Source organism: Cervus canadensis, chromosome 10 (genome assembly GCF_019320065.1).
Source record: "Cervus canadensis isolate Bull #8, Minnesota chromosome 10, ASM1932006v1, whole genome shotgun sequence".
In the NCBI taxonomy this organism is placed as follows: domain Eukaryota; kingdom Metazoa; phylum Chordata; class Mammalia; order Artiodactyla; family Cervidae; genus Cervus; species Cervus canadensis.
This window is the reverse complement of record NC_057395.1, coordinates 35,041,158-35,068,823: the sequence shown is the minus strand read 5'-3', so window position 1 is coordinate 35,068,823 and position 27,666 is coordinate 35,041,158. Positions and strand designations below refer to the sequence as shown.

The 27,666-nt window shown below is 37.6% G+C and overlaps 1 protein-coding gene across 5 annotated transcripts in view; it reads right to left on the bottom strand.

Moving 5' to 3' along the window:
* EPC1 (enhancer of polycomb homolog 1) overlaps window positions 1-27,666 on the bottom strand; it is a 95,143-nt gene that overhangs the window by 2,251 nt on the left and 65,226 nt on the right. For 2 of the 5 annotated variants that reach the window (XM_043478416.1, XM_043478413.1), the window contains exons 2-14: window positions 25,064-25,223; window positions 16,447-16,592; window positions 15,836-16,042; window positions 15,342-15,490; window positions 14,061-14,220; window positions 12,918-13,094; window positions 12,748-12,837; window positions 12,514-12,662; window positions 10,449-10,801; window positions 2,906-3,024; window positions 2,739-2,825; window positions 1,614-1,755; window positions 1,143-1,506 (exon numbers count right to left, since the gene is read on the bottom strand). In XM_043478416.1, the coding sequence (XP_043334351.1) occupies window positions 1,143-1,506; window positions 1,614-1,755; window positions 2,739-2,825; window positions 2,906-3,024; window positions 10,449-10,801; window positions 12,514-12,662; window positions 12,748-12,837; window positions 12,918-13,094; window positions 14,061-14,220; window positions 15,342-15,490; window positions 15,836-16,042; window positions 16,447-16,592; window positions 25,064-25,223 (2,303 nt within the window). The remainder of the gene's footprint in view (window positions 1-1,142; window positions 1,507-1,613; window positions 1,756-2,738; window positions 2,826-2,905; window positions 3,025-10,448; window positions 10,802-12,513; window positions 12,663-12,747; window positions 12,838-12,917; window positions 13,095-14,060; window positions 14,221-15,341; window positions 15,491-15,835; window positions 16,043-16,446; window positions 16,593-25,063; window positions 25,224-27,666) is intronic. The other 3 variants (XM_043478418.1, XM_043478414.1, XM_043478415.1) reach the window with 2 other exon arrangements.

The window sequence follows — 27,666 nt, the reverse complement described above, 5'->3', positions numbered from 1 at the left end:
CTGGGCCACTCCCAGCTGAGGACGTCTAGGGATCATCCTGGCATTCAACACAAAGTCCAGCCTCCTCCTACCACTAACTTTTCCAAATCTCTAGACAGACTAGTTACCTGTTAACCCCCAGTCACATCTGTATTTCCCAACTCTTTCTCCTCCTCCTCTTTGCCCAACCAAGATGAAATCTCATTTTCTAGAACATTCCCAGAATACCCTGGGTGTAAAAATATATCTTATATTAAAATTATAGCCACAATCTATACAATTAATGACAAGCATATAATGCTTTGTGACACCTCTAGAACAATTTTTACCTATTACCTACAATTCTATTATTTAACTTTCACACTTTTATGCTTGTCCTCTAACTAAACTGAAAACTCCTTGTCTTTCTCTTATTTTTTCACCCAAGTACATTGTAGACAGAAAGATTTTAATTACTGTTAATATTTAAAACAGAACAGAGACTGGGCAAACATTCTAAACCATCTATTGAAACCTAAGAAAACATGTTAGCATAGTATAAAATAATGATGATTAAAAGTTGACCTGGCATGAATACTGTAACCCTTTACATTATTTACAGTATTTAGAGCAGTTTAGTGACTAGCCATGGTGGGTTCTATCAATTCTGTCCACTTGAAAAACTGTGGAAGAACTTATAAGCAAAAGAAACATTCTACAGAGAACTCCTTCCATCCACAGGTGGAATAAAAGGTGAAAGTATTATAAGCTCTTATTATACAAAGAAAGTGATGTCCCAATTATAGATGTAATATTCACTATATGTCATTTAGTTCAAATTCTCAGCAATATGGAATTACAATATTTATCTGTTTAGTTCTTACAAAAATAAGGAAGTCTCATCTGTGCATTTTTAATGTACACAAGGAAAAGAGCAAACAACACAGGGAATTCTCTGGCAGTCCAGTGGTTACGAGTGTGCACTTACACTGCTGTGACTCAGGTACCCCTGGTCAGGGAACTAAGATCTCACAAGTCACAAGGCTTGGCCAAGAACAAACAAAAAACCCCCCAGAAAACCAGAAAGGAGAAACAAAACACAAAGAAATAAGTAGACAGCAGTGCCAGAGAACTTAAGTTAGATCTCTTATTCTCAAACACTTCGCGCTTCAGTAACTACTCACCGTGGAACGGCATCTACAGAGGATGACGCCGGGACCTTGGAAACTTGACAGTTTGCTGCAGCAGCCAGCTTTAAGGCAGACGATGGGACAGCACTTAAAGTCCTAGGTATGTGTCGTGCATTTATGGGGGTGATAGAGTTTACAGTGGCAACTGATGAAGGTACAGTCAATCGAATGTTGTTCCCAATCAGAACCTGAGTTGTGGCGGAGTTGGCAGCGGTCGCCGGGTGACCCGGCGCACTGTGGGAACCCGCAGTCTGGGTCACGCTTGCAGGCTGCAGCAAAGCCGGCCCTGCCGTCGACGGACTCGTGTGGACAAGTGCTGTGGGTGTAGTACTACTGAGGTGTAAGCCCTTGTATACTCCTAGGGAAAAGGAAAGACACAGCTCAACAACTGCAACTTTGCTTTTGGTTTATCACTGACGTACGTCACAAAAACAATCACAACTGCTGACACGTCTCTCTCCCTACCTGAGGCTGGAAGGACGCCATTCACCCCAATTCCAAGCACCACATCCTCCTTCATCTTGAATCCCATCAGTTGTTCCGATGTCACCAAAGCAGAAGCAGCAAATTGAGCACTAGCAGAATCCAAAGTCTTGGAAACAAAACCCTACAAAGGCAAACACAGAGCAGAGCTAATCAGCATCACTTAGTTTCAAACGATTATTAAAGCTACACAGCTATATGCCCAAATCAGTCTGCATACAAATCAAAGTGGCAAACCACTGAAATATCTTCATTTCTTCTTGACAGTCATACATTTGATTAATGTTCAAGTCATCTTGTAACTCAAGGATTATAAATTAAAAAATAAATTCTCTTTTGCTGTACATGGCATTTTGGACCTTAGTTCCCTGGGGATTGAACCAACACTCCCTGCATTGGAAGGTGGAGTCTTAACCACTGGACTCTCAGGGAAGTCCCAAGGATTATGGATTTTGATCTTCTTATGTGACAATATATAATATGAAATTACCAAAATAAACCTTTAAAATGTGGAAATGGTAAACCTCCAACATGAAGTGCTGGACAAGAAACATGCTAGTAAAACATTTCAGTGATTTGCAATGAATCAATGCATGAATAAATTCATATAATGAATAAGTGAGTAGGCAAAATATCCTTCACCTAACTTAGACACATACATATTCAACCAAAGGCAACTAGGGGACAATAAGATAACTACCCCATTTAGAACAGAAGGAACAAAACATCAATCACATCCTAACTCAGCCTAGAAATTAAGAAGCCCCTTGAATTTTTTAAATGATATTTTCCTCTCAGATGTCTAGAGACACAAATCTCAGCCTTCCGTTAAGTTTTATAAATGTGTTTAAATGGCCAATATTTATCATGCTTTACGTTCAAAAGTGATTTAATAGTAAAAGAAGTTATTTTAGCGTAATTTTTAATACATTTTAAGAAGAATTAAAAGTTCTCCAGATAATGAGCTGGGTGGGGCTGTCAGTTAAAGAGGTACATTCACAGACTGCAAGATCAGGCTTGAAGACAGGGTCTCCATCTCATTTGACTACGCTTTTAAGTTTTACTTTTTTACAATAGGAAGCAGAGGGCGACAGCTTCTATACTCACCTGTAACGTTCTTTCTAAACCCTGTATAGAGTGGCTATGATGTAGATTCAGGCGAAAGCCACTTTTCTGCTGGTTAGATGCAAGGTTCTATGACAACAGTTGGTAATTAGAGATGAACTCTGGTGGGAAACAATGAGGGATAATCATAAGACAGACAAATCCCTCACCTGTGGCGTGGTGGTGGAGGAATTACTACTTGCTTGCTGTTGCTGAGTTTGTGCAAGCTGCTGTTTCTGCATGAGCGCCAGCTGCTGCTGATGTTGCTGGTATTGTTCGGCTGTAAATGCTGAACATAAAGCGAGAGAACACTTTATAGAAATGCACAGCTACCACACGCAACTTACAATACATGAAAACAAATTCAAGCATTTAAAAAGTTTGCACAAAATGAAAGCACTTGAGCATCCTGTTAAAGATCACTTCTGAATGAGAATTTCAGCATTTTTATAACCACGCTTGACAAGAGTGGCTTGAGTTTAAAGAAAAATAAAGTGAAACTTTGAGCTGCACATGGCAAAGAGAAGTGCTCACTTCCCAAGCTTTGAAACCATTATTTTTTTTGGTAAGCTGTGACACTTGTGCTAGACAGTGTAAAAGGTAATACCAGCTTTTTTCAACCGCATGTTGGAAAATTCAGCTTTGCACTGAGCTTGAGAAGAGATCCAATAATTACCATCTGGTGTCTTTATTTATTCATACTACTGTCCTAATCCATTCAGATGATCTCCAGCAGTTCTGTGCAGAAATACTAGCTGTTCTACATAGTTCTGAATTTTAGTCATTACAAGTATTTCCTCCATATGAAATATATGGTTGTTGGTTTATTACCTTTTTTTTTTTTTTTAAAAGAACCCATCCTTTAAGTTTAACAGGAAGAAAAGAGGCTCCAAAGGTTAATTAATTTTCCCCACCCAATTAACCCACCTGGAAAAAATCCAGTCAATAAGAACGGAGTTGTTTATGTTGGCTTACTGTACAGAATGATGTCTGAGGAAAGACACTGTGTTATGCTACTTATGTTTGTCTATGGAGAGCTCAGTTCTAAAAAAAACAAACAAAAAAATGTTCATTTATTACCCCCCCAAAAAGTGTGTGCAGTTTTTAAAAAGGAAAACCTTTTTCTTTTTTTTTTTTTTTTGCCAATTAAAAAAAAAAAAAGAAAAAACGTACATACAATCACAACATCTGACTTTTAAGGCTTCTTTAAGAAGCCTGTGGTGTTTGGGTAAGAATTATTTTAGAACAGAAAAAAAAGGGTTAGCATGCATCCTCAGTCACTAGGGAATCTATAAACCATGCATATCCCTCAATCTAAGGTTTAATGTCTTCAAAATACTGTCAGCTAATTTGTTATCTTTAAAGATGTTTTGATAATTTATTTAGAATATTTCATCATCAAGTTTTGCAATTTTCACTTATAACTCATGAGAATCTTTATCCTCTGGGACAGAGTTTCTGCCTAGGACAACTAGAAAATACTTAGCTAGAAGTTAGAAATTCTACCATATTTTAAACAAATCAGAAAACTGTGACATAATATTTCAGAAAACCTCTGAAGTTACGAGTATTTACACAGACTTTTATACTTGAGCTGAACTAATTTCCTGGGTTACAAAGCCAAAAAATAATTTGTTGGAAAAACTCTACCATTCATTTTCCTATTTTTGGTGTTACCAATCTGTTTAGTTGATATATGTCCTTTGATGAGTTTCTTCTTGTTATTTAGTCAACTTGATTCTTTTGCAACCCCATGGACTGTGTCCCCAGGCTCCTGTACCCACAGGATTTCCCAGACAAGAATACTGGAGTGGGTTGCCATTTCCTTCTCCAGGGGATCTTCCCGGCCCAGAGATGGAACCCATTATCTCCTGGTTGGCAGGTGGATTCTTTACTACTGAGCCACTAGGGAAGCCCTGTTCCTTTTCCTACTATGTTGGTAATCCTCAGATCTGAACTCTGCAGGAAAAATTCTTTTTTATTGATAAAAGGATAATCCATAAATAGTGACATAAAAGCAAGTTTCTGTCAAAATGACCATTTCCATATAACAGAAATAAGTTAAATCAGAACTTAAAAAAATAAGGCTGCCTTGAAACAGCAATTATAATTAACATAATATTTAACTTTATGCTTAAAAAATTCCATAAAAAGCAACTGCTTAAAGCCAAAAAGACAATTGAAGTATTGCTAATATGTTTTTGCAACTTCTACTTTAATTTCCTAAGCTTGAGTGAGTTGCCTAAATCTTGAATTTCCTGGTAGGAGATGCTTAATAAACTTGAAAAAAAAAAAGATGACCATTACTGGAAGGTCACACACACCTAAAAAAGAATAATTTAGCATTCACTGTAGAATAGCTCTGTGTTCAGAACTCCATTTATATGAACAAAAATATTCTTTTGCAGAACTTTGCTGGTGTTTGTGACTTAAAATTAGCAACATTAAGTCAGAAACAGATTTCAATAAAGGTTCCAAATATTTTACCCTATTTAAATCAATGTTTTAGTCCTCAGTCTCTGAGGGTTTTGTGAATTTCATTTTTTAAACAACTGTTAACTTCCTATACAGATCTAGAAATTTTTAAAAATGCAACCAACACTTTAGATCACTAACACTCACTGTGATTTTAGATCCCCATGTTAGCCTATTTCTTACATATCTCTATACTCCAGAGTCTAGTTATAAAACCTTCCCTGGACATTTCTGATAAATGTTCTAGAAGAAACGCAGAGTAACATATACGCCAGAAGTGATGGTAAGTAATAAAAAACATGGGTCTAGGGGCCAAGAGATCCTGATTTTTCTTTCATTCTCAGCTCTATCATAATTAGCTGAGTATACCTAAGGAAATTACTTAATCTTCTGGAGCTCAGTATGTTTACCTAAAACACACAAGTATTAAATTAGGTGATCATTAAAGTCCTTTTCAAGATATAACATGCTAAAGGGTTTTAGATTTCTTCTGAAAAGTAACAATTCCAATCCAAAAGGCTGTATGAATGAGTAGGAAAGCTTGGATAAAGGTCAGGTAATAAATTTAGGCAAATAAAAGCTTAACTGGGTTTCACATTGTTCCTTACACAGGAAACTAAGACGACCTTGGATGCCATTATAATTCAAAGCCTAACCAAATTCTAAGTGGAAATAAACCAAAATGACCATATTTCCCTAAATCTCTATCAAAAGGTTTTAGGTTATATGTCTACCTCTAGATATGGTGTGGTGGTCAAGTTTACAATTCACATGAAGAGGGACACGCTGGTCTGGTGAACAGATCACCAAACCTAGAATCAGAATCATTTCACAGAACCAAAAAATGTTAGATCAGGAGGGATTCCTGGTGATTTCCTCTATAACCTCATACTAAAGATGAAGAAACTTTCATCTGAGATCACAAGGATTTTAGTAGTGGAAACTACTAAACTACCCTGAAACCAATGAGATTTTAAATATAGAAAGAGACAAAAGTTTGTTTTAGATTTAATATCATTTACAAAATATAATCAGACATTTTATGTAGCAACAGCGTGCATCATGCTTGTAGAGCCCAGAAACCACTGCTGTTCTGGTAGCTTCTAACAATTCTCTCAGGGTAGGAATTTAGATGAAATAATCTAAAACTTCATGAATCCACTTCTTATGCAAGGAACTATCATGTGCCAGGTACACCAGCCTGGAACAATCTGGTGTTCAGGCTGCTGGCCTTGTAAGTCACATTCCTATAGCTGGAGCAGATCAATGGAATAATTTTGGGGTTGGTGTGGGGAGGGTGACAGATAATTTCAAAAAGGAAACAATTTCAAAATTTGAAAATTCAGTCTGAGGTGATGGATTCTAGGTTACCAGAATATACACTGTGTTTTAAAAACAAACCCAAACATCTATTTTAAAAGATACTCATCAATTAGAAATTTCTTTGAGCAATACAAGGCAGAAAATTACTTTAATGCAGGAGAGGTCACTTTAAAGAAATAAACATATCTGAAATGACTCCACACAGTATTACAGTATGACACCTTAATCAGTAAGCTTGAATTAATAGTATGGAGGTCACAAGCACTTATCAGTTATCTAAAATACCCAATCTGAAAAACAAAAATTTGTTGTAATTCATTTGATAACTACAACCAAACCTGAATTCATCTGGCTGCAAACGTCTTGAATATGAGATTCTATGTGGTCAAACTTACCACTGAGTGTGACTATTCTCGTACTTCACTACACAACTGTAGGACTATTAATGTGTTTTCCTATGGGCACCACCCCAGACTCTGCTGAGCAAGTAATTCTGAATTTTGAAACATATTTGGATAAGGATAAGGTCCTATATCCTTATGACGGTCCTATGTCCTATGTCCATCACCGACTCGATGGACGTGGGTTTGGGTAGACTCTGGGAGTTGGTGAAGGACAGGGAGGCCTGGCGTGCTGCGATTCATGGGGTCACAAAGAGTTGGACGTGACTGAGCGACTGAACTGAACTGAAGATCCTATAAATTTAAAAAATCTAGCAATGAAAACATTCAGTGTTCAAATCTAGTAACTGTCCTACAGTAAGATTAAAATTTTATGCTAACTAATAAAGGCCTACTACTGTAGAGCACAGAAAACTCTACTCAATACTCTATAATGACCTATATGTGAAAAGAATCTTAAAAAAAGAGTGGATAAATGTATTAACACATGTAAAACCTTTAGTCTGCTGCACAGCAGAAACTAACACAACACTGTAAATCAACTATACTCCAATAGAAATCGAAAAAAAGATTTTTAATGCTACAAATAGAAGTCAACTGTGCCTCTGAGTAAGCTACAGGTTTGGAGGCTTAGAACCTACCCATCTAGCTACATATTCCCCACTGACTTACGGAATAAATCTATCCTGCAGATATGGGAGTTCAGAAGAATGACTTAAAATGCTGATAAAATTTCACTGAGAAACAGGAATTCAAATCCTGAATATATAATGGTGGTTTAAAAATCACTTTTCTATTTTCAGTCTTTCTGAATTAGAGTCCTTCCTAATTATGAAAAAAAGGTATTAATTCTGAATCTGTTATCCCTTCAAACACATGCAGATGAATAGTCATGCAACCAACACTAAGTTTTCAAAGATTGTTTTTTTTTTCCTTTTGTCTGCACCTCATGGCTTGTGGGATCTTAGTGCTCTGGCCAGGGACTGAACCTCGGCAGTGAGAAAGTGTGAAGTCCTAATCACTGGACTGCCAGCAAATTCCTCAAGGACATTTTTATAGATAAAAATATTAGAAAAATATACTTGAAAATTGTCCAAATCACATTTTAACTAAAGACTACTTAAAATACACGATTTATCCTTAAGTACCAAAATCTAGTCCGCGAAGTTCTAACACGGTGTCACCCTGCTGTACCGTATTCAGGAGACCAAGCACTCGAGCACCTGACTACCTATCTGGCTGCATAGCTATGCAAAGCAAGCAAAAGACTCTGAGCGCTTGCCTACAGAAGCTGTGTGCTAGAGCTCATGCCCTGTGCTGAAAATGATGGGCTTCAGATGCCCTCATGTAGATTTCTATTTGGAAGTGAGAAGAGGCCCTTCTAGAGGATTATTTAGAAAAGGGATAATCAGGCCAGAGGGCATTACTGTCACAGCACACATATAAACATTAATATTTAAAACAACGATAGAATGATAAAAAATGGCTAAACTGAAACCCACATATTTGGCTTAAAATAGCAGGCAAGTATATCAGCCGACTCGTATGTCACATAATGACTGGTTAAGGTCTAAAGTCAGTGTGGTAAAAATTAAGCCTAAAAAATTCCTTTAGAGAGTACCATGATGAGTCCATCTCCTTTCAATAAGTCCAACACAGCCAGTTTTTCCTCTGGCATCAGACTAGATCAGAGTTTCTGTGGCTGAATTCCAGACAGAGTAGTTTCGTTTGTGTTTAGGGGCTATGACAAATGAAAAACAAACTTTAAAACTACATCAAACGAGATGAGATGCTTAACAGAGGGTGAGGTAGCAATGTAGGCACTGATGCTGCAGAAGGAACAGACTCACTTCTCTCATTCCCAGAGGGCCTCACTCTTTTAGTTCAACTGTACTTAGAACCCTGTGTAACGTCTGAACTGCTAAAGTTTTTTTTTCTCCAGGGGAATTCAATGAAGTTAAAGGTACACATGACATGAGTTCACTGTCATATACTTTACAGCGAAAAGCTTTAGGTTTCTGGAATATTCACAAACATGAAAGAATAGTGTTACCCTAAAGCAATTCTGTAAGTATACAGAAACATCTAAGAAATTTATGGGAAAATTGAGAACAATTAAGTGCAAGAGAAAACAAATGATAAACCCACCCATTTAATCTGATCACATATGTGGGGGAAGGAAATAATGGAAAGGAAAATTACACAGTTATTAAAGATTTTTTCAGCTAAATTTTCAGTAATACTACTGCTCCATATTCATCTTTTAACATTCATTGGCAAACATAAATCAAGTACGTGTTACATTATCAATGCTCACTTAAGTAGTATAGCAAAACAATTTATGTGAAAAAAAGATCATATAAGTAGCTATACAACTTTAAGAAGTGGAGAAGATCAGAAATTGATCGAACAAGCCAGTTTTCTACATCTAGTCTCAAAGAATTTTAAACAACTTAATCTTTATCAGGGAAACATATTATCAATTTATACTATTAAAATCTCTACATTCACACCATATAAGACTTTCATGCTGAAAAATCCTTTTGATTTTTAAGACTATAAAAGCAGAGAGAAACTGAATCTTCATGATATAGACTCCAAAATTAATGTGATTATAAGTAATCTATTAGGTAGGCCTCAGAATAATTTAGATTATCTTCTACTTGATTTCTGAAATGAGTTTATATTTCTTATGAGCTGAAAGACTTCGCTTTCATAGAAGTACTTTATTTCTAATCACAAAGAATATTAATTTATGGAACCTTTTCTGAATGTCTTTAAGGATATGAGGCACATTTTCAGGAGCCTTACCAGATAATTAGGGGGACAGAATAAATTATCTTTATATATTTAAATTATCTTTGTAAATATCTGCAGTAACAACTCTAACAGTGAATTTCTATAATCTTCATGCCTCAAACAACTGGCATTTGCTTTAAAATAGAAAACTAAAATTTGGGGAATATTTTAAGTAGATGGCATTTATATTAGACCCATTTCACAGTGTAGGCATAATGCTAAAGTACATATTATCTGAAATGTTTCCAGATTATTAGAATAATCCTTAAACTAAATGTTCTCTGAAAAGTTAGTGTCCCTCTTATAAATTATTCTGAATGACGGTGTCAGCAGAGAAAGCGTGCCTATCTATCAAGTTGCTGGCTTACTTTAAAGCAGTCTAAGTAAAACCCCAGAAAAGTGTCCACTATCAATTTACGGTCCATTTTCTTTCCATATTATTTGAAAACATAACAGCTGGATCTTGGTGGTTCATGAAGTGCAACAGTAAACAAATGCCATACATTATAAACAGCACTAAAATTCTTGGGTGTGCAGAAATGTTTAAATGAAGACACATGCACAATCAGGATTCAAATAAATACTTAAACCTAGATTTAAAAAAAATACTATTTTAAGAGAAGAGTTTTAGCTGTAAGAATAACAGACCACATAGTCGCAAAACTGATGAACCCGAGGCTTCTACAGAAACGCACATCAAAACGAATGAACGTACCAAAGTGTGCTGAACCACTGCTGCTTTTACTTTGCGTAGAGGTACTGCATGTCTGGGTCCCGGGTTGTGCTGTGCCTGTTCGATTTATACTCCTATACAATTTTCGACAGGAGAGTTCATCATTGTCACTGTCATGTAGGGATGGTGTCCGAGGCCTAAAATGCCGCCATCTACATGATTTGATATTGACGAGTATCTGACTGAGGTCTTTAGAGAAAGATTTGTCCGAGGTATTTGTTTCTGAGGTATTGGCAGGCTGATTGACTGGAGAATGTTGTGGTGAGGAAAGCATGTCCAGGTCCAGATGGCGAAACATGCCGTCGTAGTCTGAGTGCGCTCTGTCCAGTAAGACCCTGTTAAAAATCAGTCAGAAAATGTATGTAGAACAGCTATTCAGAAATTACACAAGAGTTTTTTTCTATCCCCTCCCCAAGTCCCCCAAAGCCATCTCATACCGAATATTTAAAAGCTATAAATTTGATTATTTCAGTATTTGGCTCTGTAGGCTAAACTCTCAATTTCTGTTAAGATTCACTTTTTAAAGATTCGATTAGAGAAGAAAGTACTCCACCTTGAAGAATAAAGTATACTGTCCACCTTGCAACAGAAAGCCTTGTAACAGTACGTTACTGTCACCATACAAGAGAATTTGATCTTTCACTTCCATTACAAAGCACCAAAACATTTATGAAGCACTGCTAACATATCTGTTCCTTAAGCAAAAAGGCTTTTTTTGAGGGAGCAGGTAGGAGAAAAACAATAAAAGTATGTGATCTTTGGATATTTTACACTATTGAAACTTCTTACAGACAAAATATTTGAATACACCACTTAAGGATTTATTTTTACTTTATTTATATAAACTTTATAAATGAATCCATCTTAAAATGCTAACACTAACTAATGCTAGTATAGAATAAAATATAGCCAACATAGAGAACTTTTACTACTAATGATGAGGTTGAAAAAGCACTCAATAAAATGTGTCTTAGTGACTAGATAATTCTAAAGTGACATGAAGTGATAACAACTGCAATTAAGATAAAAAATGAAAGAAATGTGTATCAGTCATTAACTTACTGTAAATTATACCCTTACGTTTCTTCCTGAAGGCACCTTGATCTGTTATGCCTTTTAATTTTTTTTCACTAATACCATACACGAGTCTTTCTTTTCCTTCGCTTTCATGTGTTTGCCAATCCCTCTCCTCCCCACACAGCTTCTCACCTAAAGACCTCCAGAGCATCAAGGACTCCATCAGGTCTAGACAAAGGCAGGTATCCTGACAAACTGAGGTCACGGTCAGGTCCCGCATGGAGCCAGGAGCCTTTCCTCTGATGAGTTAACTCAGTGTACTAGGTATATGACATTTCTTAGCCTATTTAATCCTTTTTCTCAGTATCTCCCAGAACTCCTAAAATAATTTCTGGTAATTTCTTTAATGCCACATGGGCTTCCCTGATGGCTCAGTTGGTAAAGAATCCACCTGCAATGCAGGAGACCCTGGTTCAATTCCTGTGTTTGGAAGATCTGCTGGAGAAGGGATAGGCTACCCACTCCACTATTCTTGGGCTTCCCTTGTAGCTCAGCTGGTAAAGAATACGCCTGCAATGTGGGAGACCAGGGTTTGATCCCTGGGTTGGGAAGATCCCCCAGAGATGGGAAAGGTTACCCACTCCAGTTATTCTGGCCTGGAGAATTCCATGGACTGAATAGTCCATGGAGTCACAAAGAGTCGGACATGACATTTTTTTAATGTCATACAATTTATGTAATCATGATGTACACTTGCTTTCATCTACCTCTGAGGACAGATATCTGAGTTTTCAATCTTGAGAAGAAAAGCAGATCCATTAGAAAACCACTAGTTATGCATTAAAAGCTACTGCTGTGTAACAGGTAGAAAGTGGCAAAGTATCTTCATCCAAAAAAACCCCAAAAAACAGTTAAGAAGAGCAGGTGGGAACAAATGAGCTCTTTGGAAGGATCACCTCATTTTAAACTTTTGCCTGCCTCCATCACCCCCATCTGAGACATCCCTCTGCTAGGAGCAGAGATGCCTCACCTTCCACCGCGCCCAACCCGTCTTCGTGCAAATCCGATGCACCGCTGGGGCACGGTCAGGGTGGTCAGGCAGTATCGGTATCGTACATCCCCTATTCCTCCATCGCTAGGACTAGTCCAAGGCCAGTTGCCAGTTTGGTCTAAGTGAGGCTTAAAAAGAAAAATCCAATTATTATTTATTTTTTGTCAACTAAAGGTAAGCAGTTTGTTATTTACAAAGACAATCCACACTTACAGCGTAGTACTGACAGCCTGCCTTCCTTCGGAAAGCAAAAGGGCCATCGGGATCATTCTCTTCCTCAGCTTCTGAAGAGCCAGACAGAACCTTTAAATAAAAGGCAGTGTGTCAGATCATGTGCCTTCCTATGTTCCTCATCTGCATTCAGAGAAAATCCTTGCACTTACCTGGGAGAGAGGCTCTTCGTCTGAGCTGGGGAAGTCATACTGGTTCAGGTCTTTAGCGTTGAAGACCGGCAGCGTGGTGGGGCTGGCCTGTTGAGGAGCAGCAGCAGCAGACGAAGGTAAGACTTTGGGCTTCTTTTCATATTTACGTTTAGGTCGGATAAGATCGGCCTTATCTTGCTGCAATACAGTCATGAATTAAACACCAGAAACCATGGTCAACAAACTCAAAGTTTGGGGGAAGTTTTAAAAATAAGTTTACTGCTAACATGAACTCATAGGAGATATAAGACCCTTACATCTTGTCATTTTCTAATGTAAAAGTCTTAGAGGTTGTTCTCTGTGAAAACATGAGTATGTTCCTACAACCTAAACATCCTAAAATACTTTGCTTCAATTAAAGTAAAAAGAAGAGAAGTTCTCCTGAAATCCTTAAACTACAATTAGTATTTACTGTTGGCTTTGATATCTTTTTCTTAACTTTCTACAAAAATTCTAGGAGAGAATTTTTTAAAAGGAACTTTTAGTCTTCATCCTAAAGAATTAACAAATCAACACTGGGAAAGTAATAATGAGAACATATACACAAAACAAGCTTCAGGTAACTGTTAACATAGTGAAAACAAATCCATAGTACTGAGGCATTAAAAAAATAAAGAGTAGTAAAGACTTGCTAGCTCTACAATGAAAGCAAATGGTGAGCAGTTTTAGAAGATAAAGATATGAAATCACTAAAGCGGGAAACAACACAGGGATAATATACACAGGCAAGAGTGATGAATACAGTTGCACGTCAGAAATACACATGGCCAGTGAGGGCAGAGGTGAGGAGAGATATGAATCTGAGGAGGAGGCCAACAGGCAAGGAAGATCAGAGGCAAAAGTGGTATTTGGTAGGAAGAAACAGATCATGGCGAGTATCTTGCTTGTGTAAATATGCTAAGTATTTATATCAAGCTTTATGAAGTTTATGGCACTATGGTTTTTAAAGAAAAGTTAATGAAACTATAAGGTATCTCTCTTTACAATTTCTACTGCTTTATCTATAGACCAGTCTTAAAAACTGGCTTTCATGGTAGGGTTTATAAACAAATTCCTCCTTTTTACTCTGATTCTAATGATAAAAATCACAAACATTTTGATCACCTTATTAACTTTAAATTCCTTCATGTCCATCGCCTCCTGGTGTTTGAACTGACTGCTGTTGGCGATGGGGATGAGGGGGATGGTGTACGTGGGCTTCACTGGCTGCCTCTGAGCCATGACCTCAGACATGATCTCCCCACTGTAGTCACCCAAATTATACCTGAAATGGTAAGAAAAGGTTTAGAGTTAGTTCTTGTAAGCACTTACCGTCATGATGACTAATAACTAACTCAGATATTAACTATAACCCTGATGAGACTTAAGGTAAGATTACAGGTAAACTACTTGATGAATGCTTACTAAAAGTAAAGATTACATAATTCCTATTGCTTCTTTCTTTTACTTTTTGGCTCATGGCTTTATCATGCCACCATTAACAGATAACCATGGCCGGGGAGAGGGGGATTTAATTTTAACATAGCAATTCTGGTGACAGCTTTGGTGGAGATGTTGAAATTCATGCCTGAAATGGTACAGAGGAACTTTCTGCTAATTTGAATTGCTGTGCCATAAAACTAACTTTTCTGTAATGAATCATAAGAAATTGAATAGTGATTTCCTTTGGGAATAGAGATCTGGAAACAGGGGAGTGTAGCCTGAAGTTTTCACTGTGCTTCTGCTGAAGGATTGTGTGTGTGTAATTAGTCGCTCAGTCGTGTCCAACTCTTTTGCAACTCCATGAACTGTAGCCTGCCAGGCTCCTCTGTCCATGGGATTTTTCAGGCAAGAATACTGGAGTAGAATGTCACGCCTTCCTTCAGGCGATCTTCCCAACCCAGGGATCGAACCCGCGTCTCCTGCATTGCAGGTGGATTCTTTACTGTTGAGCCACTGGGGAAGCTGCATTGAAGGATTATCTAGGTATTAAGATTATGGGCCTTTCCCCCATCCCTGTTTTATACTTTTCTGTTAAAAATCTCAGCAAGTGTTAAGAAAAAATTCAGTATCATTTAGTAAACAAAATAAAAACTTTAGAAGTGACAAATGTTCTCTCCCTTGCAGCTCTGCACTAACTCAAGTAAGTGTAAATGAAAATGATTTTGAAATGGAAGTATCCTACATGACAATTTTACTGAACCAGTCACTTTAAAAGTGAAACTAGAGAGAGGAAGGCATGTAAAATTACACAAAGTACATCAACACCACGTATTTCAACAGTCTCTAACTATTATTAAAAGAATGTATTTCTGGAGTTACAGAAAACTGCTTAGGAACTGCTTATGACTTCTACACAAAATTCTAATGGTGCCATGCTTCTCATGCTATTAAAACATACTTTACCTCTTTTCCATAATTTCCAGTGTTAAGTGCAATAGCTCTCTTTTACTTTTTTCTCTTCTTTTTATCATCTCTAGAATAGTAACAGCCCGGCTCAGGTCTCGACGCAGCTTAAGCATTTTTTCATAAGAGGCTTCATCATTTTTGCGATTCTGCAAGTATGAATTTGCTTGTTTAATGTCAGTAAGCATTTCTAAGTATAGCTGGTGACATATAAGAGTATATATATATTTGAAAAGTGAGATTAGAATTTAAAGACACTGAAAGGGAACATGGATCACCAGGAAATCAATTTTGAATATGGTTTTTAATGAAACAACATAAAAAATATATCACTAATAACTCAGTAATGAATTTAAAGACATTCATTTTACATTATAAAATGTAGAAAGTCTGTCTAAACACAAAACAGGTTTCTGATGCTGAGGCATTTATAACTATAAATAAATTTTCTTACATCAAAAAAATTACAAAAAACTCTCCCCAGGTTTTCTTACTTTCCGAGTCTGCATTTTTTCAGTTCGTCTTCTAAAAGCCACATAAGGATCATTTGTGCTTGAACCATCTCGCTTCTCTTGTTTTACTGATGGGATAAGAGACGGACCTCGACAGTTTTTTCTCTTTTTAATCCAGTATTCATAAACTTCTCTAATTAATTCATCATCTTCTTTTAGCAGTAGTTTGGCTTCCTGCAGACTGACTGGCTAAATGTAAAATCATTATGTCATTTTCACATAATACAAAGAAAAGGTTCAAAAGTACTTCTAATTTAAATGACAATAATCAGAATAATAGTATTAACAATAGCAAATATGCTGAGTACCTTGTACACGTCAGATAATGAGCTAGATGCTTTATGTAAATTATTGTATTTAATTTTCACAACAATGCTGTAATGTTTATCATCTCTGTTTTACAGATTGGGACACAGACACACATAGAAATTTAAACCTTCTGCTGAAGGTTATATAGCCTAGAAATGGACAGAGATATGAATTCAAGCTTGCAGAGCCTGCTCACTTACCCTCTTCCCAACTTTACACTGTTTTCACACAAAGAGATATTTATATATATATACACATTCATTAAATATACAATGAAGCTGTACCTGCTGACCACTGCCTTTTTCTAGACGGTCAATCATCTCCTCAAATTGCAATGGGCAGATGTCCATTTTCTTCTTCAGTTTATTCACAAATACTTCATCTTCAGAATCCAAATCATAATCGGGCTGCTCAGCATCCAAACTAAAAGCTGACAGAAGAAACCACACGCGATCATTTACCGCGTGGAAACGCGGACAGAAACCTCTCACTGATATCTGGGTTATCTCTAGGGAAACAGGGAAGATTTTTAAAAATATTTTGTTTTCAGACTTGAAAACAATCTAAGTTTCCTGCATTTAAAGTTTAAGAAAGAAGACCATCTTTACTGTTAAAAGCGATAAAAGACTGGATGTGACCTGTGACCCCACCCCACAAAGCAAACTAGAAGCCCACTAGTAAAAACAGAGATTGTTAAATGTGCTGGGCTGAACTGAACAAAAATTCTGTAGCTCAAAAATTGATAAAACATCAGCAATTTCATGGGATTTGATACCATAATAGAAGGATAAGGTTTTTAAGTAAGATTGCTTCTAGAATACTTAAATCCTATTTTGTAAATTATTTAACCGCTTCACTGACAGCTCGGGGGTGGTATTTAAAGCTGAAGTGCTAGCCACTGCCAATAAGGGTAACAGCTGTCAGTGAGCTCGTTCCTGCCGAGGTTTGTTCCCTCATGAGAATCATTGTCATGGTGAGAGAAATGGGAAGTTTTCTTTCAAGGAAAATTTCCCTTTCAAAATTTGTCAAGATTTGGAAAAAAAAAAAAAAAGGCAAGAACCATTCCTTTATACTATACCGTGAAATGTTGTTCAATTACTTTGCAAAATTAAACTAGTTTGATAATAATGTAAGTAAAATATTAAGAAGCTTGATACCGAAATCTGTCTCATACCTTTTCCTTCCTTCAACAGTTCCTCCTAAGTTCCCACCACCTTCAAACCCACAACTGTGCAACTGTATGAGGTCCTTTTTGACGGGCCTTGCTAGTCTCATCTGCACATTATGACCCAGCAACATCAAATTCCGTTTGTTTCAAACAGCAGGCTCCTCTTTCCCTGTCTTCAGGCCTTTATATTAGCTCTTTCCTGCCTGGTCCACCAGACAAATGACTCATCCAAAACTCAACCTGACATCAACTCCTGTGGAATCCTTTCTAGACTGCTCCCCTACCCAGTAAGTGGCTCCTAACTATTTTATCTTTTTTAGAAGTTATGAACCCTCTCTCTCCAGAAAAACATGGTGTAAACATATAGTATTTTACGTAAGTTATTAGCTGAAAATTCAAATGTCCTTAAAACAGCTTGTGGCACTAAGGTTAAAAATTTCTGTTCTAGATCACTCCCCTTCTTTTGTACTACTGTTACACATACTTTACAATCTTACTTGCTAAACATTCGAATACGCTCAATTTTCTTGAGCGGAGGGATTGTATCTCATTTATTTCTGTCACACTGAACACTCAACTCTCGGTCCTCACCAGGGTCTCACATCTAGAGGCACACAATGTTCATCTGTTTCTCATAAGTGGTCATAATTTTGATCACCAGTCAAGAAAGTGCCCAATATTCCACTGTGTATCTCCGGCCCATGCCCCCCTCCACCATCCCGTAACTAATAAGCAGTTTGTGGGGAGAGCTTAAGGCCGTGCAAATACCCTGCTCCTCATCAAAAATTTCTTCTTAGGTACATACACTGGTGATTCTTGTGTGAGTCAGTCTTGATCATATAATTGCAAAAATTATTTTCTGGGTTTCTCTGAATTTTGATTTTTTTAAAAAAACTTTTATTTTGTATTGGGGCATATAGCTGATGTGATAGTTTCAAGTGGACAGCGAAGGGACTCAGCCACACATATGCATGTATCCATTCTCCCCCAAACTCCCCTCCCATCCAGGCCAACATAAAACACTGAGCAGAGTTCTTTGTGCTATACAGTAGGATCTTGACAGTTATCCATTTTAAATATAGCAGTGTGTACATGTCCATCCCAAACTTCCCAACATCCTTCACTCCACCATTCTCTTCGCCACAGCACCATTCAGCTCTTGGCTGGCATTCTCTCCTGTAAAACCCTGAGACGAGTCTTCTCCACCACTCAGCACTGTTTATTACCGGTATGGAACTCAGGAATTTCTACTTTTACAATGGTTCACAATTCATTACTGTACTATAGTTGACTATTCCATTGCTTAAAACGACCCCAAACTAGCCAGCAGAAACTCCGATGTCCTCCTGTGATATGCCTCTGCCATTTTTGTGAGTTCTTAATTTCTGGCATAACGAGATGTTCAGGTTTATCTTGACTTACCCTCCCCCAGCCCTGGGATCAGCCATCTCTCCACATATTCTTGGTCCTATTTAATGGTTACGGACCAGGGAATAGGTGTTAGATGTGCTTATTGCTACTGAATATTTCTGCTTCTTGGCTTTACCAGTGGACAGAACCAGAAATGCACAGATCTGTATCTTTACACACACACATACACACATATTCAAATATACAACAAGACTGCCTTTTAAAAGAGATTTCCTTTGAGGATTACCAAGAGAATCTTGAGACTCAAATCCTTGGGGAAGGGAGGAGAGATTTGTTCCTGCCTATTCTGAGAAGGCAATGGCACCCCACTCCAGTACTCTTGCCTGGAAAATCCCATGGACGGAGGAGCCTGGTGGGCTGCAGTTCATGGGGTCGCAAAGAGTCAGACATGACTGAGCGACTTCACTTTCACTTTTCACTTTCATGCATTGGAGAAGGAAATGGCAGCCCACTCCAGTGTTCTTGCCTGGAGAATCCCAGGGATGGTGGAGCCTGGTGGGCTGCCGTCTATGGGGTTGCACAGAGTCGGACACGACTGAAGCAACTTAGCAGCAGCAGCAGCAGCAGCATTCTGGACAGAACTGTTTTGTCCTTTCTTACAGTATGAATAAGAAAGGAGAAGTCCTAGTTGTACAATCTCAGTTCTGTTCAGCCGCTCAGTTGTGTCCAACTCTTTGCAACCCCATGGACTACAGCACGCCAGGCCTCCCTGTCCATCACCAACTCCCAGAGTCCACCCAAACTCATGTCCATTGAGTCAGTGATGCCATCCAGCCATCTCATCCTCTGTCATCCCCTTCTCCTCCTGCCCTCAATCTTTCCCAGAATCCAGGGTCTTTTCAAATGAGTCAGCTCTTCACATCAGGTGGCCAAAGTATTGGAGTTTCAGCTTCAACATCAGTCCTTCCAATGAACACCCAGGACTGATCTCCCCTAGGATGGACTGGTTGGATCTCCTTGCAGTCCAAGGGACTCTCAAGAATCTTCTCCAACACCCCAGTTCAAAAGCATCAATTCTTTGGTGCTCAGCTTTCTTTATAGTCCAACTCTCACATCCATACATGACCACTGGAAAAACCATAGCCTTGACCAGACGGACCTTTGTTGGCAAAGTAATGTCTCTGCTTTTTAACATGCTGTCTAGGTTGGTCATAACTTTCCTTCCAAGGAGTAAGCGTCTTTTAATTTCATGGCTGCAGTCACCATCTGCAGTGATTTTGGACATCTAGAAGCTTCCAGATCACCAATCAAAAGAGAAACAACATTAAGACCCTTTGGACCAGGAGATGTTGAATAACACTCTCAAACAGCTGAGGAAGTATCAACAGTTTGGAAATAAAGCAGGGGATAATAGTTTTAAAACAGGTTTCTTCCTTCACTGCTCTGATAGGATAAAAGGGAGAAAATTATGGTCTCTTTCCTAAACCTATGAAAGACAAGAATAACGTTGAGATTTTCCAAATAAATGTTCAATGAAATGTTAACAGATAACGTGTAAAGAATACATTTGAAAAATGCTGAGTTAAAATAAACTTTCCTTTTTAACTGCAAGGTTCCCACAGCCTACAAACAGAATAATATGTACTATAACTCTGGGGTAGAGAGGGAAATATAACATGCAATCATTCTCAAATGTTTCTAATCACTACTTTTTAAGGCAACACTATCATCTTGAAAACTCCAAGGAATAGTCTGTGTAAACATTAGCTTAAGAGTTTTATAAAATAGAAATTATAAGAATTGAAATGAACCAGTCTATATACATAATTTGATACAATGTACCCTTCATAAGCAATGTATTAGACTACCTGGCATTCAATGCTCAATTTCAATTTGCAGAAATTTATAATATAACTAGCCTTTTCTTGTGTATTGTATTATATTAAAAGTCAATATCAATTTTAAAAAAATTAACATCACTTTTACACAATCTCTTCCAGAAAATAAGTAAGAGGAAATACTACCTAACTTGCTTTATGAGGCCAATATTACTCTGATACCAAAACCTGACAAGACAGAGCACACATTCGCAAAAAGATTAACAATATCTTTCACGAATTTAGATGGAAAACTTCTCAGTAAAATCCCACCCAACAGTGTATGGAAAACACACACACACACACACACACAGAGCCAAATGTGACTTATTCCAGGTATTCAAGGCTGGTTCAATATTTGACGACCAACCAAGCAACCCATCACATCAGAGGATAAAGAAGGGCGGGGCGGTGGGGGTGGGGTGGGGCGCGGCGGGAATCACATGACCATCCCATGACCTTATTAACTGATGCAGGAAAAGCAGCTGACAAATTCAACAGTTAGGATAAAAACTCCCAATACACTAGGAATACAGAACTTTCTCAAACTCCTAGAAGCAACTACAAAAAACCTCCTTCAGGTGACATAATGCTTAACGGTGAAAGACTAAATTTTTTCCCCTAAGATCAGGAACAAGGCAAGGATGTCTGCTCTCACCATTCTTACTTTAACACTGTATTCAAGTTCTAACTATTATACTAAGGCAAGAAAGAGAAATTAATAACATACAGGTTGGAAAGGGAAAGCAAAACCATTTCTATTTGCAGACTATGACATGATTTTTCTCCACTTAGAAAATCCCAAAGAACCTGCAAACATCTTCTAGAACTAACATGCAATTTCAGTTAAGGCCACAGGACACATGCTCAGCATACAACTGAACTGCATTTTTGCATACTGACAATAAACAGGTGGAAACAAAAATCAAAAGTGCAATACCATTTTCACTTATGTCAAAGAAAACAGGTATAAATCTAAAAAAAAAAAATTTGTACCAAAACACCATGGATCTTCATGATGAAAATTATAAAGTGTCATCTAAAGAAATCAAAGACCTAAATACTTGGGAGTCATATTGTGGTCATGGACTAGAAGACTCAACACAGAAAAGATGTCAATTTTCCCTACAATGATCTATAGATTTAAACACAATTCCTACCAAAATCATAGCAAGTTTCTTTGCAGATACAAACTTGTTCTACTGGCACTTTTAGGGAAATCTTTACAGGGAAAAGCCCTAGAATACCAACACAATCTCGGGGGAAAAAAGGAGGAAGCATTTCCCGATGTTAAGGATTATCATACAGCTTCAGTAACCGAGATAGCGGTGCTACCTTGGGATAAACACAGGGATCAGAGGAGTAGAATACAGACCCACAAACAGAGCTGCAACAAAATGCATAACTGATTTCTGCTGAAGAAACAAAAACAATCAACGAGGAGGGAACACTTTTTCAATAAATAGTGTTGGAGCAATTAGATACCCAGAATAGGGAGTGGGGGTACACACTGTGACCTAAACCTCACAGTCAAAATAGATCACACACTTAAATGTGAAACTGTGAAACTTCTAGAACAGGTCATAGGAAATCACCTTTGGACCCTGGGCAAAACAAAGACTATTCTTGGAGTTGATACTAAATGGATCTCATCAAAATTATAAACTTCTACTCTGTGGAAAACTCTTAAGAGAATGAAAAGACAAATTACATACCGGAACAAAATATTTCCAAGTCACATATGACAAAGACTTGTGTCTACAATACACAAACAAAACAAAATCCTCAAAACTTAATATTAAAACAATCTAATTAGAAATAAGTAAGACACGCACAATCTTCACCAAAAAGGATATCTAGATGGCAAAAAACACATGAAAAGATGTTTAACATATTAGTCATTTAGAGAAAAACAAATTTAAAGTACAGTGAGACATCAGTGCATACCTACTAGAATGGCTAAAATTAAAAAGTGATAACCTCAAATGCTGGCAAGGATAAAGGAGAAACTGGATCCCATATACACAGCTGATGATACTGCAAACAGGTATAGCCTTCTGAGATACAGAGTAGACATTCTTGTCAAACTAAAAATGGATGACCCAGCAACTACACTATAGGTATTTAACACAGATAAGTAAAGATTTATGTTCACTCAAAAATCTGTACATGAACGTTCAGAGCAGCTTTATTTGAAATACTCAAAATCTGGAAACGACCCGGTGTCTCTCAGTGAGTGAGCAGTGCAACCTGCTGCAGTGCATGTTACGGAAGACTGCTCAGGAAGGGAAAGGAAGCAACTACTGATACATGCAACAGCTTGAATGAACGTCAAGGAGGCTATGCTAAGAGGAAAAAAGTCAGTCTCAAAAGGATATACATTGATAATTCCACTCATGTTACCTTCATCAACAAACATAATTACAAAGATGGAGAACAGACGAGTGGTTGCCAGAGGCTAGGAGTGCATTTAAAGGAGCAATAAGGTAGAGTCTTATGGTGATGGTATAACTGAGTATCTTAATTGTGGTGGTGAATATACAAGGCTTCACATATTCTGTGAATCTATAATCATGCAAGACAATGTTAAAAGAAACTCAAAGTCAGCTAACACTCATTTAGCTGACAGTGTTTATAAACTTTCCAATGTATTATGTCTTTCTAAATTTGTACTGACGAAAAACATTTTTTTCCCAAATAATTTACAATTCTGCTTCCATTTTATTACTGTTATTTGATTATAATGTCAGCAGAGTCAATGCCTTTTTAAATATAGTACCTTTTGACTTTTCTGACCACAATTTAACCCACAAGCTACCAATAAAATGGAATTTGTGAATTCTAATCATCAACAGAAAAGCACCTATTTGTAAAACAAGCATTTGAAGCTTTTTTCCTGATAGTAATGATAATGTAAATTGAGTAACATAATTTTATCTTGCTCCATCCTGTTTTAACCTTATAGATATATTCATGAAATAATACAGCCAGTGGCTGTGGAATGCAATGTGGTCCCGGTTGACATATACAGCAAGGATCCACTCTGGAATTTCACACTGACATGATTTTCCAGAGAACTAAAGTTTCAGGTCCTATTATTGGTAAACTTTGTTTAGAATGTCTGTGTTTTATATGTAATTAAACACAAGTAGGCAAGAAAAACACATGCCATTTGTTTGGTTTACTTCAAAGTAACCTTTAATAAACTGGAAAAAAATTTTTTTCTAAAGGAAAATTTTTTTCCTAATGGGTGCAAGCTGGAGGTAAAGGTGAAAAACATCACAAGTTAAAAACATCAGACGTTAACACAGAGCTGGTCAGAGTCAACACGGGCATGTTTACTTGTGGTTTTCATATTTAAGAAATAGTTTTTAAAAAATGCTTAGAATCCAGGACAAAGATTAGACCATATGGAGAAAAGGTTAAATGAGTTAGAAAAGTAGTTAATAAGTAAGAAACTAGGGAAAGCTAGTTGCTCTATGTCCACAGAGAGAATAATAAAAACCAAACAGATTTATAGTGTTCTGAAAAAAGTTCAGGCAGGCCCCTGGAAAAACCTCTTGATCATAAAGGCCAACAAGACAGCAATGGAAGCTGTGACACCTCTCCCTTAGTAACCCTGCGATTACACTGCATGGGGACCAAGTGAACGAGATGAATTCACCTAGGGTTACAAGCTCTCGGCAGTTCACCATCAAATGTGATTAAGCCCTCAAAGGGTCAATTCCAAAGAAGACCTCCATCAGTACCAAGTGACACAAGTTACCAATTAAGACACTAAATTTAAAAAAAAAAAAAAAAAAAATCATGAGAATTCCCTGGGGGTCCAGTGGACTCCATGCTTTCACTGCCAAGGGCCCAGGTTTGATCCCCGGTCAGGGAACTAAGATCTCATGAACTTGTGGGACTTGGCCAAGAAAGAAAAAAGCAGAAGCACAGATGGGGCTGGCAAACTATGGCGTGTGGGCCAACAGTGGATTGACGCATGTTTTTGTCAAGAGAGTTTTATTGGAACACAGCCATGCCCATTTGTTTATGTACTGTCTATTGCTGATTTTGTCTGTAACGGCAGAGCAAAATAGTTGTGACAGAGACTGAATGACCCACCAAGTTTAAAACACAATCTGACCCTTTACAGAAAAGGTTTGTTGACTTTTGACTTCTACTAAGAAATTCAAGGCAATTAGTATTACTATTTCTGAACAGTAAGAAAATGATTTCTACGTCTAAAGGTATATTGTTTATCCCACTCATCTACAGTAGCAGAAGATCCCATGTTGAGACGAAGCTAAAAATCTGGCTGAAAATGTGTTTTTTCTTGTCAGGCGGGAATCTCAAGCACAAGTGTAAAAGGTGAAAATGGCTCTGATAACTCTCAAGCTGATGCTGGTCAATAAAAGGGCCCCAAACAGATAAACATAAAAATCTGTCGAGTTACGTAAGAACACAGTACAAGATACAGTCATCAAGAGAGTAATCACTTACGCTGTATGTGAATGAGCTGCTTTGGCATCTTGAATTCCCCAGGATATATAGACTCATAGTAAGCGATGTTACTTTCTGCTTCTGGGACTGGTATAACCATGTTATCCCTCTTCTCGCCATACACCTGCTGTGCTGAAATAGCCCGCTGAAGATGGTGTTCCTAGAAAGAGGGAGAAACAGGTACATTTACACATTAAAAAATGAGCAATCAGAACACACAGCCTTATGAAGAAGTTTCTTGTTCACTTATTTTTAAAGTAGAGAGATTTTTCGTAGCCTTCTAAGGATGCTAACAATATAGTTGTGGTGAAAACATTTTGAGTATAAACAAGAATTGGTTAGCTACACTGTGTATTTCAATTTAAGAAAAGACACTACACTGAAATTGAGGATTAAATTATATAAGATTTAAAAAAAAGCTGACGAAAGCTGTTACTTAAAGTCTGCACTTTTCAGATGAATTTTTTTTAAAAACAGGGGTAAAACATTTGAACTTATTGTATGAAGAAAGCAGGCTATGTATAAAAAGTATTTTGTGGATTATAATCACTTATTCATACAGTGCTTCAGAAATGTCATACAAATGAACTAACATGATCTTTCCAAAGAAGGGTACAGATTATTTTCTCCATTTTTAGTTGATGAAACTGACACAGATTCAAACCTGGTCTTTTGTCCCAAGTAATAACCTTTCTTATGAATTTCCAGATCCCTTTTTGAACAGTAGTAAAGTATAGGGTGGAGAAGGCAATGGCATCCCACTTCAGTACTCTTGCCTGGAAAATCTCATGAACAGAGGAGTCTGGTAGGCTACAGTCCATGGGGTCGCTAAGAGTCGGACACGACTGAGCGACTTTACTTTCACGCACTGGAGAAGGAAATGGCAACCCACTCCAGGGTTTGTGACTCCTGGCAAGACACTTCATTCCTCTAAATCTGTTTCCTCCATTAAATGAAAAATAGAATCTTACAGGGTTGGCTGGAAAGGTTTAAGTAATATAAACGCGCATTAGATGTTTAGTATAATGCCTGGCACGTAACAGGTGCTCAAAAAGAGCTTTGGTTGAGTTGCCACACAGAAAGATTTTTTTACCAGCTGCCATAAAAGTACCTGTTCTCACCCACCCCTATCATCACTGAATTTTGGTAAACATTTCATTAAATTAAATTTTAAATTAAAAGTTTTAAAAATACTAGTTTTTAAAGTATTTATATACAAGTTCAAGGATGAAAAAATTCCAACAGTATGAAGACAAAAAATTTCAGTCTTCATCAGTAGCCTCTGGTAACTTTATGTATACGAAGATTTCAATTCACACCTAGGAGTCTTCTGAGCAACCTGACATACCCTCACATATCCCCTTGACATATCCTGGAGAATTTTCCATACTGATACTTTTACTACAATTTGTGCAACAGCAGCATTGCATTTCACTCTGTGGATGTGGAATACACGCTCCATTACTTACTTAACCAGACACTAATTGATAGAGAAAAACAAACCACCCTGGAGACAACCTAAAGGCCTGTCCTTCTCCCTGAATGCTGCTATGATACACAGGAGGTACCTTTGTGGGCCCATGAGCGCCTCTGTAGGACGAGGAGAGATGCAAGTGCTCAGAGGGTACATGCGGTGACAACACCTATTCCGACCACTCTGTGTAGGAATCCTTAACATCTCTCTTCAATTTTAAAATCACCCATCTTGTTATTTTAGGTTAATTTCTTTACAGTGAGTTTTTCTTCCCTTAAATGTGGCCATTTGTTCACTTTCAAAAGGCTTCCTTTCCCTTTTCTCATTGATGTTTAAATAGGTGGATTATTTTCCTTTTCAACATTAAGGAAATTAGCCCCCGCGTAATAAAATTGACGAATATTTACCTGAAGTCTGACTGGTCATTTTATTTAATTTTTTTCCTTGTAGGAAAGTTCCACTAGTCAAATTTATTAACCTTTTCCTTGATGACTCTGTCATCCTTAATAACAGGTATAAATTGTACAGTTGCAAACTCGGGTATGTAAACAAAACCGTTCCTTTTTATAATTCAATTTGATCTTTGATTCATACTACCTCGTGGCTCTTGGGAGCTGGTAGAAACTGAGTGTGAAGGAGGCCAGAGGGGTGACCGGAAGCAGGCTGTGGTCATAGTGCACTGGCCCTGGAGGGAAGTCTGAGCCCAGGTGGGAAGTCGGTCACAGGTGTGCTCTTCCCCTCTCAGATACCCTCACATTGCAAGAACAATTTTGTGACCTATGCCCCCTCTACTTACACCAAACTAAAGGAGCGAGTGAGGGAGCAAGGCACCTTATTCTTAATTTGCATTTTATTCTTAATCAGTTAGCACGTCTCTGTGTAGGTGAACATGTGAGAGATAGTTGTGCTATTTTGTGTAAGGAGAGCGAGCAAGCCACTATCCTAATGTCCAGCATAAAATAATCTATTTCCCTTAATGACTAAATAATGTCCCTTTATAACTTCCTCTTGCATTTATTTCCAAGCTCTTCCTCCTTATTCTATTCAAATGCCTATGTCACTGTTTAACGTGTTTTTACAAGCGCAGCCTCAGACTACACCTTATTAACTAGTGCTTTCTAGATATTAA